Source organism: Colobus angolensis, unplaced genomic scaffold (genome assembly GCF_000951035.1).
Source record: "Colobus angolensis palliatus isolate OR3802 unplaced genomic scaffold, Cang.pa_1.0 Scaffold14, whole genome shotgun sequence".
NCBI classification, from domain to species: Eukaryota; Metazoa; Chordata; class Mammalia; order Primates; family Cercopithecidae; genus Colobus; species Colobus angolensis.
Window position 1 is genome coordinate 4,473,029 of NW_012114488.1, and position 22,817 is coordinate 4,495,845.

At 34.0% G+C, this 22,817-nt stretch overlaps 1 protein-coding gene across 2 annotated transcripts in view; it reads left to right on the top strand.

Annotated features, from left to right (window-relative positions):
* The window catches only part of SGCZ (sarcoglycan, zeta), a 1,174,808-nt gene that overhangs the window by 704,342 nt on the left and 447,649 nt on the right, over positions 1 to 22,817 (top strand). For both annotated transcript variants that reach the window (XM_011934897.1, XM_011934898.1), the window contains one exon: positions 197 to 391. In XM_011934897.1, coding sequence (XP_011790287.1) covers positions 197 to 391 — 195 coding nt within the window. Of the gene's footprint in view, positions 1 to 196; positions 392 to 22,817 lie in introns of those variants that run through there.

Sequence of the window (22,817 nt, forward strand, 5' to 3'; positions counted from 1 at the left end):
TCTCTAAAAAACTATATTGAAAATGATTCGAAGATTTCTATAACATTTTAATTACACAACAATAGTTATTTGAATGCTCACTGCCAATTATTTTAAGGTACATTGTATCTTTTGTTTCGGAAAAATCATGTGTTTCTTTTTTTTTTAATACTTCTTTTCTTTCCTTCTTTCTCTTACTTTCTTTTTTCTTTTTCAGATGACACGAGAACAATACATACTAGCAACCCAACAGAATAACCTGCCAAGGACTGAGAATGCACAACTTTATCCAGTGGGAATTTATGGATGGCGAAAGAGGTGCTTATACTTCTTTGTCCTTCTGCTGTTGGTTACCATGATAGTTAACTTAGCCATGACAATATGGATATTGAAAGTTATGAATTTCACTGTGGTAAGTACCACTATGATTTTACATCTTATTGCTCTTGTTTCAAAGACAATCTACCTCTGTTACTTTAATTTTTTAATCAAAGTTTATTCATATCAATATTTACAGGTGTGTGTTTTTAAATCCCAAAAACAATAATATTTTATTTTAAGACTACATTCAGTAGGTTTAGTTCTGACACACATATGCTATTAGTACCTGCCATTTAAGTGTGGGAAATTTAGATCACGAGACAGCATAGCACATTGATTCATTAGAATGTTTAAAGAACACTTAATCAGTAAGTGTGAATATTACTTACTGTGCCTTTAAATTTAAGAAATGAATCTGTTTTTAGAAGTGATATGTCACATTAAAATTAATATTAATATTACAAATCATGTGCCTTTGAATTACTTCATTTAACATATATACCTCTATATCTCTGTATATCTGCTTTCTAGTAACATACTGCATGACTGAATCTAAAAGCTTGGAATTTCTCCTGAACTACATTGACTAATGCCTATAATTGCCATCAGATGGTGACCCTATTCTTTCATAGCACATCCCTCATAAATGGAAGATCAACTGGAAATTAAATCACTCTTTTATAAAAATAACTAATTACAAAATGATTGTATAATGTATTAATGAAGTTTGCTGCAGTTTACTGAATGTTTATAATAAATTTATGAGCATGAGTTATCTGGGAAAATTCGGTGGCTTCAGCAAAGTCCAGTTTGGCTCATTTTATATTTTTTGACTGATGCCTTCAGTTTTTCTACTCTGCTTTTAGACCATTCTGCCTTTCCTTGGGGACCTCAGATATCTTCACATATAAGCAACTGTCTTTCACTTGCTGACCAGACTGCTATTAGTCTTTAAAACTCTGCATCCTCAGGAGTGAGTCTAAAGCTGGCTATTTAACTTCACTGATATTCCTATACTGGGCTGTTTGTGGTTTGTTTGTTTGTTTTTTAAACCCCACTCGGTATTGATTTAGCAAGAATCATCTCTTTCTGACTTCACTGACACCTAATTCTAACTCAGAAACAGAATCTCAAAGGAGAAAATGACCCGAGCTTCAGTCTGTGTTGTAAGGCGTCACAATTATGTGTGTAAGGAGCCTGCCTGGGCGGGCAGGTGGCCTAACCTTCCAGAGAAGAAACACTGTCACCGTGCACATCAAGATAAACCAGCATGTGCTCGTGGAGGGAAATGAGCCATGGTTCCATTTTTCTTTTTCCAATAAATTATAATTTTGAAGAGTATTCACCAAATAAGAAACTAAAGGCAAAGAAAAGTTGGGCAGGAGTCCATGTTTTTGCAGAGTTAGAAAATAGTTAACTGTTGCCTAGACATGGATACGTGTCCCAGGCCAGGGATCAAGGCATGAGGCCACTTGTGGGTGGCTAGAGGTTGAATTGAAGGCTAGTAGGTACATTCTCACTTATGAGATTCTCTGGGAATGCATCTGAATCACTTCTTTGTCTAAAAGTTGGCTCACTTTGCCCTCTCATTTGGGAATATTTTGACACAAATATCAACAACTCTAGCCATCATGTTTATGTTCTCAGCTCTGCTCCTACCTTCTCTGCCTACTGTCTGGGTGTCCTTTAGGGGTCATTGATCATATGGTAGGAGCAATGTTTATGCTCCTGCACATTCTTTTGTGCTACTTTAAATAGCAACCAGACTATCAGTTGCTGAAAACATTTTCAGCCTCGTTTTTTAACTAAAAGTTAATATTATAAAAGAGGTAAAGCATATTCTTCAAATTTTGAAATTTCAGTAATATGATTTTCTCTATCAAAAGGCATCTTTCAAAAGCTCATGAATGATAGGACCAGGTCTCTCACTTCAGGGAGCATTGATTCCATGCAATGACTCAACCCCAGGAATTTTCAGGTTCAAGTCTTGTAGGCTTTTCAGGCATATTGAAATTAATTAGAAAAATATACTTAAATGTGTAATTACATGGCTACATGCATCAGACTCCCAATACTTTGCCCCATGCTGACACCAAGGATGGATAAGCCATCCCTGGGAAATCATTGACACAGTCACCTGTGTCCTCAGGATCCTCATGGGCCCCAGGGTTCCTGTCACCCATGGAGCTATTTAATTTGAACCTCAGCTGGCCAGAATGTAAAATATAATGCAACATGGTCCTGGAGATAATTAAAAGGGATTGTTTCCATAGGACTGTTGGTATTTATTCATTTATTTATTTTACATTTTCCTTTGAGGCATGTCTTTTAAAAAATTATATTTTGACCTTTTTATAATCAGAAGGAAAGCTGTCCTTCCTTCAGGCACAAAAACTTTTTGCATGTAGCTGAAGTAAAATACACGGATAAAGTTTTCAGAAATGAATCACACTGTAAGGTAACACACTCTTTGTAAGATAACACACTGTCTAGCTCAATGCAGTCATTCGTAGTTGTTCAGAAATAATTCAGAATTCCTTATGTAGTTACAAACTTTAGCAATCCAGAATACTGGAGATTATGTTGTATATACTTGAAGGGTGTTAAATAATTTGTAATCCTCTTCCATCAGAGCAGTAAAATAAAACCAATTTTATGTTTTAACTAGTGCATTGTGTTCGTTTTCATATCTACAGAGAATACCAAAGAGTAGTTGCCATACTATAGTAAGAAGTAGAAAATAATGTGTCAGTTGTTTGGGGAGTACTATTGATCCGCACAAAATGTATTTCACTTTCATTATAACTATTGCTATCCAACACACGGAAATCTGTGGCTGTTAACATCTTTTATTTGAGCAAACTGGGCATGTTATTTTTATCAAAATATTGATAAAATATTTTTAGCATAGCAATATTTTTAGCATAGCAAGGATAGCTGCCAACATGTTTTATGCTGTTTGTTGAAGTCCATCATTATGACTGATATTGTGCATGATGTGTATGATTGATATGCCCTTGTATTTTTGGAAATAATTTGTGTTTTTCATTTTGTAGAAAATAAAATTATTCTGCTTTTTGAGATACTCGGTTGTAGAAAACCAAAAAAAAAAAAAAAAAAGGATATGACTATGCTACAGGATGAAAGACTTAGGATAGAAATAAATAATCTCCTGGCTAGGAGAGCAGGTGTGTATATATATACTATTTCATATATATATATATATATGTTGAAGAGGGAAATTTTTGAAATTCTGCAGTTAGTTGAAGAGGGAAATTCATATATATATATATATATATAGAAGAGGGAAATTTTAAAACTTCAATTTGTTGAGGTCAGTACAACCCATTTCCATGTTAACAGTTGCTATTTGGTTGATTACTGTAACATCTTTGTGGTTTAGCTGATAGACTAGCCTAGCAGGTCTATCAAATCCAGGCATTCTACTGAGGCAGTATTATTTTCTAGGCTCAACACTTATTCTAAGTAAATTAGTTCTATATTTGAGAATTGAAGATCATTACAAATATAAAGTACTGATTTTAAGAACAGAAGTACCAACTAAGGGTTGGCGGCCTCTAGCTGATATAATTCTGTTAGATATGGTAACTAGCCAGCAAAAAAAAAAAAAAAAAGGAATGAAAATATAAGTAATATTTATTAAGCAAATGGGGAGAGCAAATTAATGAATGCTGTGACTTAGAGAGAAGTCAAGAATACCTAGACCTGGGTAATAATTGAAGCAATTGATTAATTGAACAAACTGGGAAAAGAAATCTTGCATGATCAGTCGGATGACAGTTGGCTGAAAGAAAATCCCAAGAAAAGAATTGAATGTCATCGTCATTTTGGATTGAGAAGGAATTGGGAAATTTTAGAACAACTATCTATATATTACAGGAGGTCATTTTACAGTATTTTCTCCATTTGGTTACTTGGCATCTGCCTAAACCCTCCTTTCAGTGATAAGCAAATCATCTCATTAAATCACTGTATAGTTTTATTATTTTCAAATATCTTTTAAATTTTATTATTTTTTAATTTGTGTGGGTACATAGTAGGGGTATAGATCTATAGGGTACATAAGATATTTTGATAAAGACATATGATGTGTAATAATCCCATCAGGGTAAATGGAGTATCTGTTTTCTCAAGCATGTATCTTCTGTGTTACAAACAATCCAATTATACTCCTTTCATTATCTTTAAATGTACAGTAAATTATTGTTGACTCTAGTCACCTTTTGTGCTATCAAATACTAGATTTTATTTGTTCTAACTAGATTTTTGTGCCAACTTACTACCTCCACTTTCCCCACCTCCGCTACCGTTCCCAGCCTCTGCTGACCATCATTCTACTCTCTTAAATGATGTTCTGTTAGCAATTCCTTGAATACAACTTCAAACATGGTATTCTGATTCCATTATTTCAGTTGGACAGGAATTTTTAATGTTCCAAGACCACCATATATTCTCATACACATCATATGCACACGTACACGCACATAGATCTTTGATAACATTTTTAAAAAGTCTAATAATCAGAATATGTAAGGGAGATCTGTATGTAACCACTTTGCTTTCTTTGGTTGTCACTTTTCTTCGTTTCAAATATCATGTATATTACATAACCATAGTTATATGTTTATAATAATATTAATCCTTTCAAGATAGCTTTCCCTTTATAACTACAGACCAGAGTCATTCTTATTTTTCTATCACATTTTGTTTATATAAATAATTAACTTATATAAAATTTATATTTATGCATTAAACAGGAATATAAATTAAAGCAGGAAAAGTGTTCAGAATTGTGGTTATATACATAGCGTTACAAGATATTGGTAAAGTTTGCTTTTTCTTTTGCAGGATGAAAACATTTGTTTCCGTTTAGTGTACCTTTCTAAAGTTGAGAGTTACTATATTTACTTTTCTCCCTTCTGTCTTCAAGCTAACATTTTAAAATAAACTATACATTTTTTGAGTCTTAATTCCTGTGTTCTTTCAAACACCTTGTTAAATAAAGTATCGCATATCTACATTATTCTTTTCACCAATTCAATTTTTTTATCTTCATCATTAATCCAGTGGCATTTCTCATAGCAATTATGGATCTAATGAAGATGGCTACACTATATATGCAGTATGCTATCATTAGTTACCGTGCCTTCCAAAAATAAGATATTCCCACAGTTCTTCATTTTATCTTCTAATAAGAATATATATAAAATACATATATATATAATGTGTATATATATATTAAACTTGAGCTGGAGTCTCACTCTGTTGCCCAGGCTGGACTGCAGTGGCATGATCTCGGCTCACTGCAACCTCCGCCTCCCGAGTTCAAATGATTCTCCTATTTCAGCCTCCCGTGTAGCTGGGATTAAAGGCACCTGCCACCACACCTAAATAATTTTTGTATTTTAGTAGAGGTGAGATTTCACCATGTTGGTCAGGCTGGTCTCAAACTCCTGACTTCAAGTGATCTGCCCAACTCGGCCTCCCAAACTGCTGGGATTATAGGCATGAGCCACCGCACCCAGCTGTAAGATGATAATTTTTTAATGAACTTCTCCATCTGCATTTATCCAGCCAGCTCTGTTTATCAAAGCTGTGTCCTTATCCCAGTGCATTTTATGTCTTGTCTAGAATTGATAGATGTGGATAGTATTATATAAAGGTAAAACTTGAAATACACACTGGCTTCATTCGTTTTTAATTTCTTTTTCCTCCTCTCCCTAGCATGTTCATCACAAGACAGTTTCTTTTTATGTTACCTTGTTTAGTGTGTGTTTCCCCTTGCCCAGACGGAATGGACACTCTATATGGCCAGGATTTTTGACATCTTTCCCACTTCTCTTTTCCTGAGGTGGAAGACCGTGCCTGCCAGATAATCAGCCCTAAATAAGTAATTTTGGAATGAATATGATATTTGACATTATCTGCACTGAGAGGCAGCTAATTTTTTTATGGCACTATGAGGTATGTCCTTCTAAAGGGCCGCTTTGAGTTGGGAAGAATTGATGGCAAGGACTACCAGCAATCCCAGGTCTCCTATTGCTGGCTAAGACCTCATAAGCACAGGAGATGCTCCTCTGGTCTACGCAAAGGTATTTATTAAGTGGGAAGAAACGGTTTGGGGTTCAGAACACCAAGGTTCATAATTCTCAGCAGATCCTGCGTTTAGACCCCACACATGGCAGTAGTACAACCTACTGTCATCATTGACCCTTTAAACTATTAGGAAATATTTCATCCTACAAAAGAAAAAGCAAACTTTACCAATATCTTGTAACTCTATATAGATAACCACAACCCTGAATACTTTTCCTGCTTTTATTTATGCATATTTATATGCATAATCATTTATATTTATATGCCGGTGTAATGCATAAATATAAATTTTATATAAATTAATTATTTATATAAATCATATAAAATAAATGCATAAATCTAAATATTTATATTTATATGCATGTGTATGCATATTTCCTTGTATACAATTCAACCATTTTATTGTTTTTAGCACATAACATATATCATTCTTTGTGTAGCTGTACTTCATTTATTTACTGCTATACGTTTCTTTGAATGAACAAATCTCATTTATTAATCTATTCTCCTAAGTTATTTCCAGTGTATTTTTGTTGTTTAATTTGCTATCACAACCAATGATCTTATGAACATTCTTCTCCGTTCAATGTTGGTCATTACATTTGCACAAGTACAAGAGTTTCTGTGGGTTCTAACATCTAGAAGGAAGTCTAGGAATCTTAACCTTTAATGCCACCTTTTTTCCCCCAGTGTGATTGTATCAGTTTATACCACCACTAGCAACCTGTAGGAGTTTCTTTTGTTGACCTTACCAACTTAACACTTAACAATTAATTCCCAGCTAAACTAACTTGTTACCTCCTTAGCTACAAATCCGATCACCTATCTACCTCATAATAATCTTCCTTATTTACTTGTTTCTTTCCTTACGTATGTGGCCTTTTCTGGCAGATTTATTCTTTTATTTGTCTGTATTCATATATGTCTGTGTTCATGTATCTTATCTCTGTGATAGGATTTACTATGTTGTATTAGAAATACAATTATATGATTCATCCAAATATGTACCTCTTCTCCTCTATCCACCTCCCCCCATTTCCTTGTCCCTTTGAAGTATAAATTCGCTAAGGAGCAGAAGCTGTTCTTATTTATCTTGAGATCTTGTTTGAGCACATTGTAGGTGATACATTATTTTTCGGTGACTATTTTTAAGTTTTAAAAGTGTAGGTTCACTTTCAGTAGAGGGATCTTCAAATTTAACGTTTGAATTTTTCACTTCTCAGGAAACCATTTCAGATTCTGATCCGTTCCCTTTTTTAGCTGAATGTACTCATCTCCTATGAACAAAGTGGCATTACTCGTCTGTTCACATCTTTCATCCAGGGTGGCTAGCTTCCCCTGATAGGAAGAAAAACAGCACAGTTTCTCTCCGAATCCAAAAGCGCTTTGGTAAGATAGTTTTTCAGTGAAAGTACAGTCCTTTGAAGCTCCAATTATTAGCTCTGTCTGACTTCCTCAGTAATAACTACTGTAAGACCTGTCTTTTCTTTTCTGGACACACACACACACACAAACTTGAATTTTACTTAAAGTCACTATTTTCTATACTACTCTACCTTAAGGCAAGATACCCTGGTAATTAAGAAACGACATTAGCCAGCAATTAACTGGTAAATTACTACCAACCACCAGAGCCTCTGTGCTAACACTTCTTTACAACCCCTCTAGAAAAAGTAATCTGGCCTTAAACAGGAAGAGAAAATAACTGTGTTTCAAGACTTTCAGCCTCACCAACTGCAGAGGAGCTTCAGCCTGCCCAGCAAAATCAGACATAATTCCCCCCAGATACCTCTTCATTTAACAGTTGAAATCAATAGAGTACAACAATTTCTTGAGAAGATTGCTGACCCAATTTGGTCTCATATGCAGGATATTTGTGATTTTTCTGAACTCACTTTGATGTTTAAAAATACACATACCCATGCACAGGCACATACACCAAACAAAATAAGCCCCCACTAATTGTAACCTAATTTTCAGTTACTGAATGAAAGCTGAAAAAGGTCAGTAACAGCAGAAATTAGAAAACGGGAGAAATTTTATGTAAGTAGCTCACAGGGATGAAATCAGGGGTGTATGTTTTGTTGTGTGCATTTCTCATGGAATTTTAATAGAACATAGACTCCAACTTTTTAAAATTCAGAACCTCATACTTTTACCTGTAAGCATTCATTTTTCTCAAAAGCCCACAAATAAATCAGGATTTTTTTATATGCAACAATTTAAGAACATAAAATGAATTCATTTTTATATTCGTAAATGTTATGTAGCCAGGGAATAAAACAGGACCCTGTCTTCCCTGCCCGTGGGGTATTTTCTCATGCAAAATGGGTGTTGATTACAAGAATTCATTAGGTTGCTGGTACTGCTAAAATCGTCTCCAACCAGCCTTTAAGCAGTGGTTCAAAGTGTGGACCCCGGAGCTAAACCTTTTTATCCAAGTCCTGGCTTTCCCATTTATTAGCTCTATTACCTAGTGCAAGTTATTTAAACTGTGCACTGGTTAAACTATATTTAAACTGTGGCTCCGTTTCTTCCCCTGTAGAATGGGTGCGATCTATGTCATCAGGCTGATGTAGAAATCAAAAGAATTAGAATAATAAAAGTATTCCTGAAGTACCTGATATATACGAACAACTAATTAACAACATATACTGTCGTTATCAGACTTATCCATATTCTGCTCTTCCATCTTCACTAAGATTCTATCCACCATGTGAATGAAACTGACTCTTTCTATTAAGGTAGAGCATAAAACCTAGACACATAAAAGGATCTCAATAAATATGCATTAACAAATAAGTGAAGGAGTTTATAATCTTGTAAATACAGATGATATTAACAAGATTGATGATGTTAACCTGATGGAAGGTTTTGGACATGAGCTTTGGAGGCAAATAGCTGATTCACATTATGGTTCCAGGACTAGCTTCTTAGCAGGGTTACCTTGTGCTGATTGCTTTTAACCTCTCTGGCTTCATTTCTTCTTCTGTCAAACGGTGATAATGATGTTGATCTTATGGAGATATTGGAAGCATTAAGTGAGTGAACACTTAAAAAGCTCTTTAAAACAGACCTTAGAGTAAACACTCATTTAGTGCCAGTAAAGTGTAAGAACAAATATTATTTCCAAGCATTATTAGCTGTGACTAATGAAAGTTATTCTATATGGTACATTTTGCCAGGAAAAATGTCTTCTGTCCTTGATGAAGGCATAAAAAAGATTCTTTACGAAATTCTAATTTAGTGCTGAGATATGAAAAGCGTTTACATGAACTTCTAAGAGGAGCAGTTGAGCTGTCAACCATCATCGTTATTTTGATGACACTAAGCAGATTATGACAACCTGTATCACCTGTCAGCAACCTTTCTGGCCTGTCGGAATGAGGGAGCTTATTTGTCAGGGAGAGCTAATCTTCTTTTGAAACATCTTGAAAATGTAATACTTACAAACGGTCTGGATAATAGATTGGAATTTCTGTATTGATTCTAAATATTCTGAGTTTCTTCAATGAACAGATTGTCAAATTATTACCTGATTAAGATATTATATTGTGAATTCTTTTGTAAAATACCCTGAATTATAACCGTCAGGCTATAACCTTTAAATAAGAGAGGAAAGTTTCAGATGCCAGAGAGCCCATATTTATTTAGCAGGTGGTTTTTTCAGCAAAATTACATGTGTTATAGACCCGGCTTTATGGGACTTCACAATAACACCACAAAGCAAATGTTGCATCCCCTTTGGCAGATGAAAAGGCAGAAACTCAGGGAAATCAAATAAACTTCCCAAGGTCACACTGATAAACAAGATTAAAAGCATGGGCTGTATAGTTTCAGATATTCCACCACATTTCATTGTATTAATGCTACTGAATTTAAATTTAAATTCCTTTATAAAACATTCTTCGTTAAATGGTTTACTTCCTTTACATGATATAACTCAGTGCTTTCATGTAACACCATTACATGTATAAATACCATATTACCGCTTATGAATTCTATTTTGAACTTGGGCAAAAGATATTTTAATGCCCTCAAACTTTATTAATTAAATAGAAGAATGTACCTAATCTCTCATAATTACGGTGTAATGAGAATGGTTAATACTGTTCTGTAAGTGCCAAGTATGACTACACTTTTGAGTTTAACAGAGTGGGCATAGGTTTAATTTCTGGATAGCACCATGGCACTTATTAATGGCACCTTTATAAAAGAAACAATGATTTTCAGAAAGCTATTTTATCCCTATGATTGCAGTTTAGTCTTTGCACTGGTTAAACTTTTTTGGCTGAGTAGTAATTCATTGCCCATGATAAGAAAGCACTCTGAAGGTGATTTAAGCCCTTAGTTTTTGTCCACCTTTCTGAGCTGCCATTTCCATTTTCCCAGTTCATTCCTCAGGACACCCATCATGGCGCTTGCCCTGGAGATGAGACAGGGCTCCACCTTCTAGGGCATGGCTACAGCTCTGCCTGTGAGAATCAGCAGCAGAGACTGCACTGGCCCTCACTGTGGTGTGCATGGATTTATTACAGGATTGATGAGAGTGAATGATATCGTTAATGTTGCAGGACTGCTTCCATTATACCCTCCCGTATGCACCTCCTCAAGATTTTCTGACAAATTGTCCCTCTCAGATGAAATCTTTCATGCTTAGTCTTAGCCCGGCAGTACATTTCCTTTCCATGACTTTATAAAGAAAAATTCAGTCATTTTTATCCAAGTGCAAACAACTACCAAGTGATAAGTTCTTTTTCCTGAAATAAACTGTAAGAATTGTGGCATAAGATAAATCACAAAATCATACATAGCAAGTGCAAAATGAAGTTCATTAGAGTACTGGAAGTGTTGCCAGAGAAAATGAAGGATTATGAAAATTAGCTGTGGAATAAAAAAATACAGAAATTACAGACTTGTTAGTTGATAGGTTTGATATATTGTACAGTAGACTAGAGTGGGGGAGGGTGGGAAACTTTAGTTCAGTGCCTTTTTTTTTATCTATAAGAAGTGACAGAAGTCCAGAAAATTACAACCATTTTCCCTTCTGGATGCCTAATAGCCAGGACATAGAATAGATTAAATCACGTTGAACTTAATGAAATATGTGTGTTATCTCCACATATAAACTTATTTTTGCAAGTAATAGCATATAGTATATCTTAAATAATATGACTCTTTTAGTAGGACATTTAGAAAGAGAATTTTAAGTTTTAAAATGAAATAAAAGTAGTAATCTTAAGAAGGGTTTTTGTTTTTGCTATTTTGTAAAAAAAAAAAATAGTAAGCATTTGCTTTTCAAAAGTATAATTGAAATATTGTCTTATTTGTTGTTTCCAAGCAAAGATAATATTATCTTAATAAAAATAATCTTATTGGGAAAGAATTTCTATGAATGTATTATTTTGAATAGTAATAGCGTCACTGCCCTTTTTACTGCTAGTTAGTAAACTCATCCTCATATCTAAAGTATTTCTACCATGTGTTAAAATTAGATTTAGTTTTCAGTCCGTTTCAGTGTTTTTTAATATTTCTGGGAAATCACCATTAAAGCCCTCTTGCAAATAATTACTCTGTGCTAGGGGCTCTTTATATCTGCTGATAGTTGCAGTTTTGGGGTAGGCAACCATTCCATTCCCCAAAACACTGGTAATGGGACATGACACATCTCTAAGAGTATTTAACAGTAATTCATCTCGTCTTTCAAATTCTGTAATCAAATTATGCCATAGAAAGAATCCATATTTGCTTTCTCACAATTTACATATTTTTCCATCAAACATTTTGTATTTTTTCTGGGCTTAGGACATTTTCAAATATGCTAAACCTCTGTTAGCTCTGTTATCTGTTTATTCTTTCTTGACTTAAACTAAACTGCTACAGCATCTAACATTTGTTAAAATCCTTTACATAAATGGATGAGGTTTTTCTTACTAGTGTAATTCAATGAAAGGAAGTATGAAGTCTAAATATCCATTTATATGTGATCTACATAGGTGTGAGCGTGTGTATGCATTACCAAGTGAGGTGTTTGCTTTTGATGTGAATTATTGTCCAATATATATGATTTTACAAAGCAATATAATTGCTCAAACAACATTTCAAATGCATCTATCTCTATTATAGTATGCATTTTAATCCAGCTCCTAGTATGTCGCAATTTTATCAATGGAACCTATTTTTCAATTAGTTTATTTGCAGATGTGTTTCATTCCTGATTGATGACTTAAAATAAATATTGGCACTTTATGTTTCTCTGAGAAGCTATCAAGTAATTAGTGCACCACATAAAATAAACAAAATTCACATTAGACTCTAACAGCTTTCCCTTTTTTTTTTTTTTTTTTTTTGGAGTCTCGCTCTGTCGCGGAGGCTGGAGCGCAGTGGCGCGATCTCGGCTCACTGCAAGCTCCGCTTCCCGGGTTCACGCCATTCTCCTGCCTCAGCCTCCGGAGTGGCTGGGACTACAGGCGCCCGCCACCACGCCCGGTTAAATTTTTGTTGTTGTTGTTTTTGTTTTTGTATTTTTAGTAGAGACACAGTTTCACGGTGTTAGCCAGGATGGTCTCGGTCTCCTGACCTCGTGATCCGCCCATCTCGGTCTCCCAAAGTGCTGGGATTACAGGCCTGAGCCACCATGCCCGGCAACAGCTTTTGTAAATGTATGTAAAGGCACCTGAAGAAACAGAATACTAATGTTAGTCAAGAAGGAAAAAGAAGAAGTACTCCAGTATCTATCTCTATATTTAATTTTTTTTTTTTTTTTTGCAATTTAACATAGTTAACAAGTGAATTAATATGTGAATCCTTAATAATCTAACACGTAGACCAAATTTGTTCCGCCTCCTTAGGAATCATTCTTCTGTTGATATTATTCATAAGTTCATTGAGTCAAAAGGCAATTTTCCTACCTGGCAATATTCTCTTATTTGAAAATTATTTAATAAATTCACATATAATTTCTCATACATTTTTATGGAGAAACGAAATCATTTTTTTCTACTAATTTTTCAATGAGAATAGTTTAATGTCTTTGTTAACATTATTTCCTACTCTGTTGCCACATTTTTTTTGAGGTTCATTATCTCCTATCAATGTCATATTAATTTCTAACAAAATTATACAGTAATGGTACTTTCTATAATTTTGCCGACCTTCATGCAGATAAAAAAATAATATATTACACAAGTGTTTCAATAGTCTATGAAATTATAGGCATGCTCAACTTTTTGTATAATAACAGCATTTTAAGTAGGTAGAATGTATCAGTTATCCATTGCCAGAATGGTACGTAAAAATTACAAATCCCAGTGGCTTACATCAATGAACGTTCATTTAGCTCAGGAATCTGTAGGTGAATTGGGCAGTGCCTGCAGGCTTAGCTGATGTTGGCAGGGTCTCCTTTATGGGTCTGCAGTAAACTTTCTGCTCCTCTTGGGGCTAGCTGGTTTAAATGGCCTCATTTGTACATTTGACAATAATTACACTGTTGGCTTCAGTGATTGAGTTTCATGTCTTTCATCCTCCAGTACACTATCCATTTTAAGCAGATTTAAAGTTCCAAGAAAAGGTATAGAAATATGTAAGATCCGTAGATGCCTAGATGCAAAACTGGTGTGCCTCAACATCTGGCATTATACTGGCCAAAGAAAGTCACAAGTGCCATCAAGATTCAGGGGATGGTTTAGACTCCACTTCAGTAGTATCTTAAAAATGCAAACTAAAACGACAGTGAAATACTTTTTTAAAGGGTGTGAAATATACTTTAGTTTTTGGAGCAGTGTTAGTTTTGCAGCAATATTGAATGGGGAGTACAGCGATGTTCTGTATACTCACTGCCATCTCACAACCACAGTCCACACCACTATCAGCATCCCATACCCGTGATCCATTGTCACAATAGATGCACCTACCCTGACACATCATATCAGTATCACCCAATGTCCAGGGTTTATATTAAGCTTCACTCTTTGTATTAAACTTCACTCTTTGTGTTAAACATTCTGTGGGTTTGAAAGATGTGTGACAGGAATCCACCATTGTAGTCCATTATAGAATAGTTTCACTGCCCTAAAAAATCTCTGTGCTCTGCCTGCTCATCATTCTCCTCTCTAACCCCTGGCAACCAGAGATATTTTACTCTCTCCAAAGTTCTACCCTTTCCAGAATGTCATATAGTTGGAGTCACACAGTATGTAGCCTTTTCAGACTGGCTTATTTCAATTAGCAGTTCCTTTTACAGTTTCTCCATATCTTTTTAGGGCTTGATATCTCATTTCTTTTCTGCACTGAATAATATTCCGTCATCTAGATGTCCCATAGTTTTTTATCCACTCTCCTAATTGAGAACATCTTGGTTGCTTCCAAATTTTGTTAATTATAAGTACAGCTATCACAAATATCCACATGTGGATATTTGTATGGAAATAAGTATTTACCTTCTTTGAGTAAATACGAAGAAGCACAGTTGTTGAATTACATAGTTCAAGTATTTTCAGTTTTGTCAGAAACTGTCAACTGTCTTCCGAAGTGGCTGTACCATTTTGCATTCCCATCAGTAATGAATGAGAGTTCCTGTTGCATCACATTCCCATCAGCATTTGGCATTGTTAGTGTTTTAAATACTACTTTCAAGCTTCTCAAGTTAGGAAATTTTTTTTTCCTTTTTTAACGCTAATTTTAATCACAAAAATAAGACATGTTTCAAAAGCTCTGCCTTAAATATGTGTGTGTATATACCTACTTGTGTGTGTATTTATATTTAGATACAAATATACAACACATGTTCTTTCCAATTAATTTATATCCCACCATCTGAAGTTAACTATTCTGAAATCTTATTTAAAATAGTGGCAATACATAATGATTATTTAGCCATATTTGGTAATAAGTGAATTTTTTCCTGACGTTTTTGAAGAACAAATTGAAATTTATACCATTCTTAGAATATCAGGTCTTAAAAGGGTAATCACAATATCACGTATGTACCCTAAAAAGTAATTAGAAAGGTGAAGAAAAAAATGTATGTCCAAAGAAGTGCATCTCACTTTTATATGAGGCAATGTAAAGTCTAAACAAGGAGAAGAATTAAAGATGCGATAATGCATTTATGTGTAAAATTAATCATTAAAATTGATTGAGGAATATTAATAGTTTTGAATAAGTGTTTATGGGACAGTACAAAGTGAAAAAATGAGATTCAAAATAATGTATGCCATATCACTTCAAGCCTCTACAAATAATTGAGCAGAAGAAGATATTAAACAAAAAACTAAATGGTAAATAGTAAATATCCTATTAGTACTCTTAGAAGTTTATTTTTTCAGTTCTCTGCTTGTGTTTTTGGTCATTTATATTCAATGAATACGTGTTTTATAATCCAAAAATAAAAAGCAAAATGTATTTGGAAATCTGTGAATTTAACTCCACCATGTTTGATGTAAAATGGCTTTACTTTCTTTTCTCTAAGTAAAATTTAAAAAGTGTTATTGATGAAAATCTAAATGTTTTACAGATCTTATGAAGTAACAGTGATACTTACAAATAATACTATGCTAATTAAAACCCATGTTTCTGTGCTATTGGCTACATTTTACTTAAGACAATTAGAAATAAGTATTCAATTTTTAAAGCTAACAAACTATTTTATTCAAGATGAAATGACACTTTCAAACGTGCCGAGATGAGATTAATCCATATTTCACTAAAGATACACCTGATTTCAGACCAGCGATATTTCCCTTTTCTGATGTCTATCTGCAAAAAATTGTATTCAAGCACAAGAAGAAAAATTCTTACCAACCTGGAAATACCTATATAGGAACCTAATCTTCAGTTATGAAGCACTGGATATTTGATAAATAAGTATTTCAATGCTCTTCATCAATTATTTGCATATTAAAATGAATTCAGTCCCTAGGAAACAGGCTAAGTAACTAGCAACTTACAACCTGTATTTTCCTATTGGGTGCAAAGAAGCCAAATTTGGCCATCCTGATGATGTTTGCTTTGGTACCATAAGGATGAAAGAACATGGCTCTCCTTCCCATTAATCAGGTCTCATTCTTGCACCTACTGTGATATATTTATACCATCCGATGTTGTTTAACCACTGGGATACGTTCTGAGAAATGTGTTGTTAGACAATGTTATCCTTGTACGAGCATCATAGAGTATATACCTACGCAAATCTTCATCATATAGCCTCCTAAGGGCCCAGGCTATGTGGTCTAGCCTTTTGCTCATAGGCTGAAAATCTGGATAGTATGTTACTATACTAATACTATAGGGAACTGTAATTCAGTGGTATTTGTGTATGTAAACATATCTAAGTATGGATAAACTATAGTAAATAGATGGTAAAAATGATAAAAAATGGTATACCTGTATAGGGCACATACCGTGAATGGAGCTTGCAAGACTGGAAGTTGACCTGGGTGAGTCAGTGAGTGAGTGGTGAGTAACTGTGAGGCCTAGGACATTACTGCCCACTACTGTAGACTTTATAAATATCATATATGTTGACTACACTCATTTCATAAGAAAATTTTATGTTTCATCCATAATGCATTAACCTTTATCTTATTATAACTTGTTATACTTTATAAGCTTTTTAATTTTCAAAACTTGTTTCTATTTTGTAATAGCAGTTATCTTAATCCACAAAAAATATTATACAGCTGTATTTGGGTTTATATTCTGTAAGTTTTTTTTTTTTTTTCTACTTTCTCCTCTTTATTTTCCTTTTTTGCTTTCGAAATCTTTTTTTTTTTGAGGTGGAGTTTCACTTTTCTTGCCCAGGCTGGAATGTAGTGGCATGATCTCGGTGACTCACAGCAACCTCCACCTCCCTGGTTCAAGTGATTCTTCTGCCTCAGCTTCCAAGTAGCTGGGATTACAGGCATGTACCACCATTCCCGGCTAATTTTGTATTTTTAGTAGAGATGGGGTTTCTCCGTGTTGGTCAGGCTGGTCTCCAACTCCCAGCCTAAAGTGATCCTCTCGCCTCAGCCTCCCAAAGTACTAGTATTACAGGCTTGAGCCACCACGCCCAGCCAGCCTTTTTTTTTTTTTTTTTTTTTTTAATCAAAACACAAACAGACACATTAGCCTAGGCCTGCAAGGATCAGGATAATCAATGTCACTGTCTCCCACTTCCACATCTTGTCCCACTGAAGGTCTTTAGGGCCAATAAGATGCATGGAACTATCGTCTCCTAGAATAACAGTGCCTTCTTCTGGGTTGCCGGAACAATGCTTCCTGAAGGACTTGCAGGAGGCTGTTATACAGTTAACTATCTTTTTTAATAAGTAGAAAGGGTATACTCTAAAGTAATGATAAAAAGTATAGCACACTGAATATATAAGCCAGTAACATAACTGTTTGTTATTGTTAATAAGTATGATGTATTGTATATAATTGTATGTGATATATTTTATGTAATTGATAACAAAGGAGGTTTATTTAGACCAGCATCACCATAAACATGTGAGTAATGCATTGCACTATGATGTTATTATACTACTATGAGTAGTGATTATACTATCCCTACTATACCACAGAAATGTTTCAGCCCTTATGAGACCACCGTTGTGTATATGATCCACCATTAACTGAAATGCATGAGAGGTTGTGAGCAAACACTACTTTGCTATCAGGAGGCTGCCAGGATCCCTCAGGACTTCAAAGACAGATGATCTGAAGATACAATTTTGCTACTGAAAGTACCAAATAGTAAGCTTCCAATCTTGATATTTCTCTACTTAGGGACACTTAAAAAGTGCAGGCCAAATGAATACAAAATTACCTAAGAGCTAGAGAAGTAGCAGTAGATAATTGTATAGACTGACGCGAATAACTCTCAGGAATGAATTTTATCCAAAATATGCATGAAACACCTTACAGTGACTTATTTTTAGAAGTAATAATATCAGCACTCACATGAGCATTTTGGAAACAAGTGTCTTCTCTTATCACCACAAATACTCTGAAGAAATGGCACAAGGCATCAGACATAGACTTCAGATTGATAATTTCTGTATTTGTTTATAGGTAAATTTTTTATGAAACAAAAGTTTTATAAAACAAAATTTACAGATAAATGTTTATAAAACAAAATGTTAAGGGAAAATGCTTTGATGTAACTCACTGTCAGATATTTTACTGAATTTATCACTTCTTTAGAATGATATATATATAGAATTTATATAGCTCTAACAATAACTGAAATGTTGTATGCAATGCATGACTATATATGCATATTTTAAAACAGGGCATTGCTTTCTCAGTTGGTAAGCTTCATTCATTTAATTTGCCTTGGTAATTTTCTTTTGCATATCCTTTACTTTTGGTTAAATGCAAAAGAAGATTATAAGTCTTATAAAACAGTGAACTCATGTAGTTCTATTATAACCTCTATAGGGACAACCTCTTTCATTTAATTTTTGATGTACTTTACCCAATCAAGATTTCTACTTGGAATTCAATCTATGTGTTATATGAAGAATTGTCTTCATGTGCCCACTGGAAAAAAGATATACATTCAGTTCTTCGTAAAGATCACCTTTAAAGTAGCAAGTGCAATATTTCATGCTATTATACTGAAATAATTTCCAAATACGTCTTATTTACAGCAAAATTCGTGACAGACATAACATTATTTATTGACTCATCATATATATTTAGATACGCTCCACCCCTCAAAATAAATCACTGTAGCCTATTTCATTAGAATTGTGAATAAAATCCTTCCTGAGTTTTATTAACCTCAGTGTCTATTAGATTTCCTACTGCCAATCCCCTAGTTCTTAGGTAATTCTGTACTCATTTGGCCTACACTTTTTAAATATTTTTTTTAGTAATCATTTTTCAAATGGAGAAATACTGAGGTTAAAGGCAGACAAATACTCAAAAATTGCAGATGCCTTGCAAACTTTCACCAATATAAAAATCAACCAAAACCAAATGCCTGCATTTAGAAGAGATCTGGCCTTCTCTTTTGAGAATATCAGACATAACATATCTTGCTCAGTCACATCAAAAGGAAATAATAAATATGTTCCCTTCGCTTGTTCACTGAATACATGTAATGAGTTACTCCATGGGCATGCGTAGTGTTAAAGCTAATTCAATATAACTCTCTGTATTATTCACTGGAGACTATGTAGAAAGTAACTGTCTGATTTCTCTGTTTCTTAGTTAAAGAAAATGTATTCTAAGTATTTTCTAGTCAGTTGTTGAATATTCTTATGTTACCTGAAACAAATGATTATTAAAAAGTTAGAGCTATTTTTTGGTCATTCCCCCTGTTGAATGTTGTCCCCCAAATTCTTCCCTTTCGTTTTAATTCAAGTCTTTGTGTTAAAAACCTATACATGCAGAGCTCTGCTTTGAGACATGATAAGCTATACCAGTATGGCCATAATTTTTCAAATGCTATGGCTAGTGAAAGAAAATAATTTGTGACTCAAATTAATTCTTTTTCTTTCTGTAGGTAGTTTCTAGACACACACTTTGCTCTTCTTCTCTTGGGGGTGTGGGGATGGTTGTCATATCAACTTTCCATTGCAGGCAATTCGCTGTCTTATTTAGAGCAAAGCTTTGAGATTTTGGTTCATTTATATAGCTCTATATTCTGAAGAAATGATAAATTCAGTAAGATGTCTGACAGTGAGTTACATCAAAGCATTTTCCCTTACCATTTTGTTTTATAAACACTTATCTGTAAATTTTGTTTTATAAAACTTTTGTTTCATAAAAAATTCACCTATAAACAAATACAGAAATTATCAATCTGGAGTCTATGTCTGACGCCTTGTGTCGTTTCTTCAGAGTATTTGGTGGTGATATCAGAAGACATTTGTTTTCAAAATGCTCATGTGAGTGCTGATATTATTACTTCTAAAACTAAGTCACTGTAAGGTGTTTCATGCATATTGTGGATAAAATTCATTCCTGAGAGTTATTCGCGTCAGTCTATACAATTACCTACTGCTACTTCCCTAGCTCTTAGGTAATTTTGTATTCATTTGGCCTGCACTTTTTAAGTGTCCCTAAGTAGAGAAATATCAAGATTGGAAGCTTACTATTTGGTATTTTCTGTAGCAAAATTGTATCTTCAGATCATCTGTCCTTGAAGTCCAGAGCGATCCTGGCAGCCTCCTGATAGCAAAGTAGTGTTTGCTCACAAACTCTCATGCATAAACAAACACACACACACACAATAGGAAAAAAAGAAACTCTCATTTTAGTGAATTTGGAAATTAAATATTCAAAACTGCCCTCCTATGCTCCAAATAGTGACCTGAATCTGAATTCTGAAGCTCCAAGTAGAAATTAACAGTTTCAGCAATCAGGACCTTTCCTGGCCTTTTGTTCTCATTTGGTCTCTCAACTAAAACACAGAAACTAATTGGCCAGTGTTTGTGCCTGGCAGGGAGTAGAATAAAGAACAGTTTATGATGTGTATTTTCTAAACTGCAGGTGCCTTACATCTGTCTTGGGTTCCATTGCTTTTCCTGGGTAGATGAGAACCTAAATGGAAATTACCTCTCAGAGAAAGCTGAGTGTGTTGCTAAAATTGGGTCAGGTAAGTTTTGAATGGAAAACATTAAAAGAACAGGGATAAGTATCGACTGCTATTTTGAATTTACTGTTAATGTTTTCAAAGGTGTTTGTTTTCTGTGTCTTCTGACTTCATACAATTCTATTCATATTGAAAGTAGGCACATTCATTTTATTACATCCCTATTCATGGATTCATTAATTTGATAAATATTTAAACTATTGCAAAAACAAATTCTTTGAAGACCGGTGTGGGAAGATTCACCTAAAATCAGTGAAAGCAATATTATATAAAAAAAGCTTTTTGGTTATTAAATATTCATAGCAAATCATTATAATCTAAGGTTTCATGAATCTAACATCATGATTGGATTGAATTATTTTTAAAAATTTCTTTAGAAAAACAACATTGAACTTATATACGAGCTGTCTTTTTAAACAATAAATCTGCAAAATTAATACAGAAGACTTAGTTATGCATTAATGATCGGGGCACATATGATAAGAATGGCACTAAAATTAAATTTTATCACATAAGGTAGCTTGAATATCAAATGTAAAATGTTTTTTCTTTGTGCGTTGTATTTATGTCTTCATTTATTAATCGGTACATCATAATATTGTCAATGTAAGACCAATCGTATTTACCCACATAAATATTCTGGAAAATTGTCTGATTTGTAATTTATTACATCCATCTCAATGATTGAACCAAGGTTTTAATTCTATTTATAGTAATCCCCTCCTTGTTATGTACTAGAGTGCTATATTTAAAAACCTGCTTTTTTTTTTTTTTTTTTTTGAAATGAAGTCTTGCTCTGTTGCACATTCTGGAGTGCAGTGGCATGATCTCAACTCACTACAACCTCCATCTCCCTAGTTAAAGTGATTCTCCTGTCTCAATCTCCTGAGTAGCTGGGATTACAGGCGCACACCAGCATGCCCAGCTAATTTTTGTATTTTTAGTAGAGGTGGGGTTTTACCATGTTGGCCAGGCTGGTCTAGAACTCCTGACTTCAAGTGACACACCCACCTCGACTTCCCAAAGTGCTAGGGTTACAGGCATGAGCCACCGTACCCAGTCCATAAACCTACTTATAAGAACATAACATACACTACATAAATAATCAAGGATAAAATTTTTAAAATTCTCATTGCTGAAGGATGTAGGTCATTTGTTAGTAATGTAATAGTAAGTGTATCTTGTTTGAATTTTTAATGGTATCTGTAATGAATATATAAAAATTGTCATAGTGCTATATCCTGTGGTAAATAGTGTAAAAGTATTCACTTATTTTTGATTAAAAATTGTGTAATTATTTATGTCTAAGAGAACATATGAATATTGAATATAAATGGACAATTTCTACTAGAGATAAACAGAAATTCTGTTTCCAAGTAAACATAGTCTGAGACAATGACTGTTAATATAAATGTGTCCATTCAAAAGCAGTAAATATAATCAAATGATTTTAGTTTTCCAAAGACAACTTTTGATTTTCTTAAATGGCAGCTTCATTTACTCCATTTATATTAATCCATATATTATAGGTGTCATAGGTGGACAGAATCATATAATGTTGTATGGTTAGAACTATATCTTTTTATTCAGAAAGCATCCAGTACAATCTCTTATTTGGTGGATAACTATAATGAAGACATTATTTCATTGCAGTTACAGAAATAACCAAATAAATAATAAATTACATAATTAAGACAATGATAAATCATCATAGCTAATGAGACTATTCACATTAACTCATTTCTCCTAAAAGCCCAATGAAAGAGTTGTCATTATTATCCTCACTTAGAAGTTAAATTAACTTACCTAAAGGCAC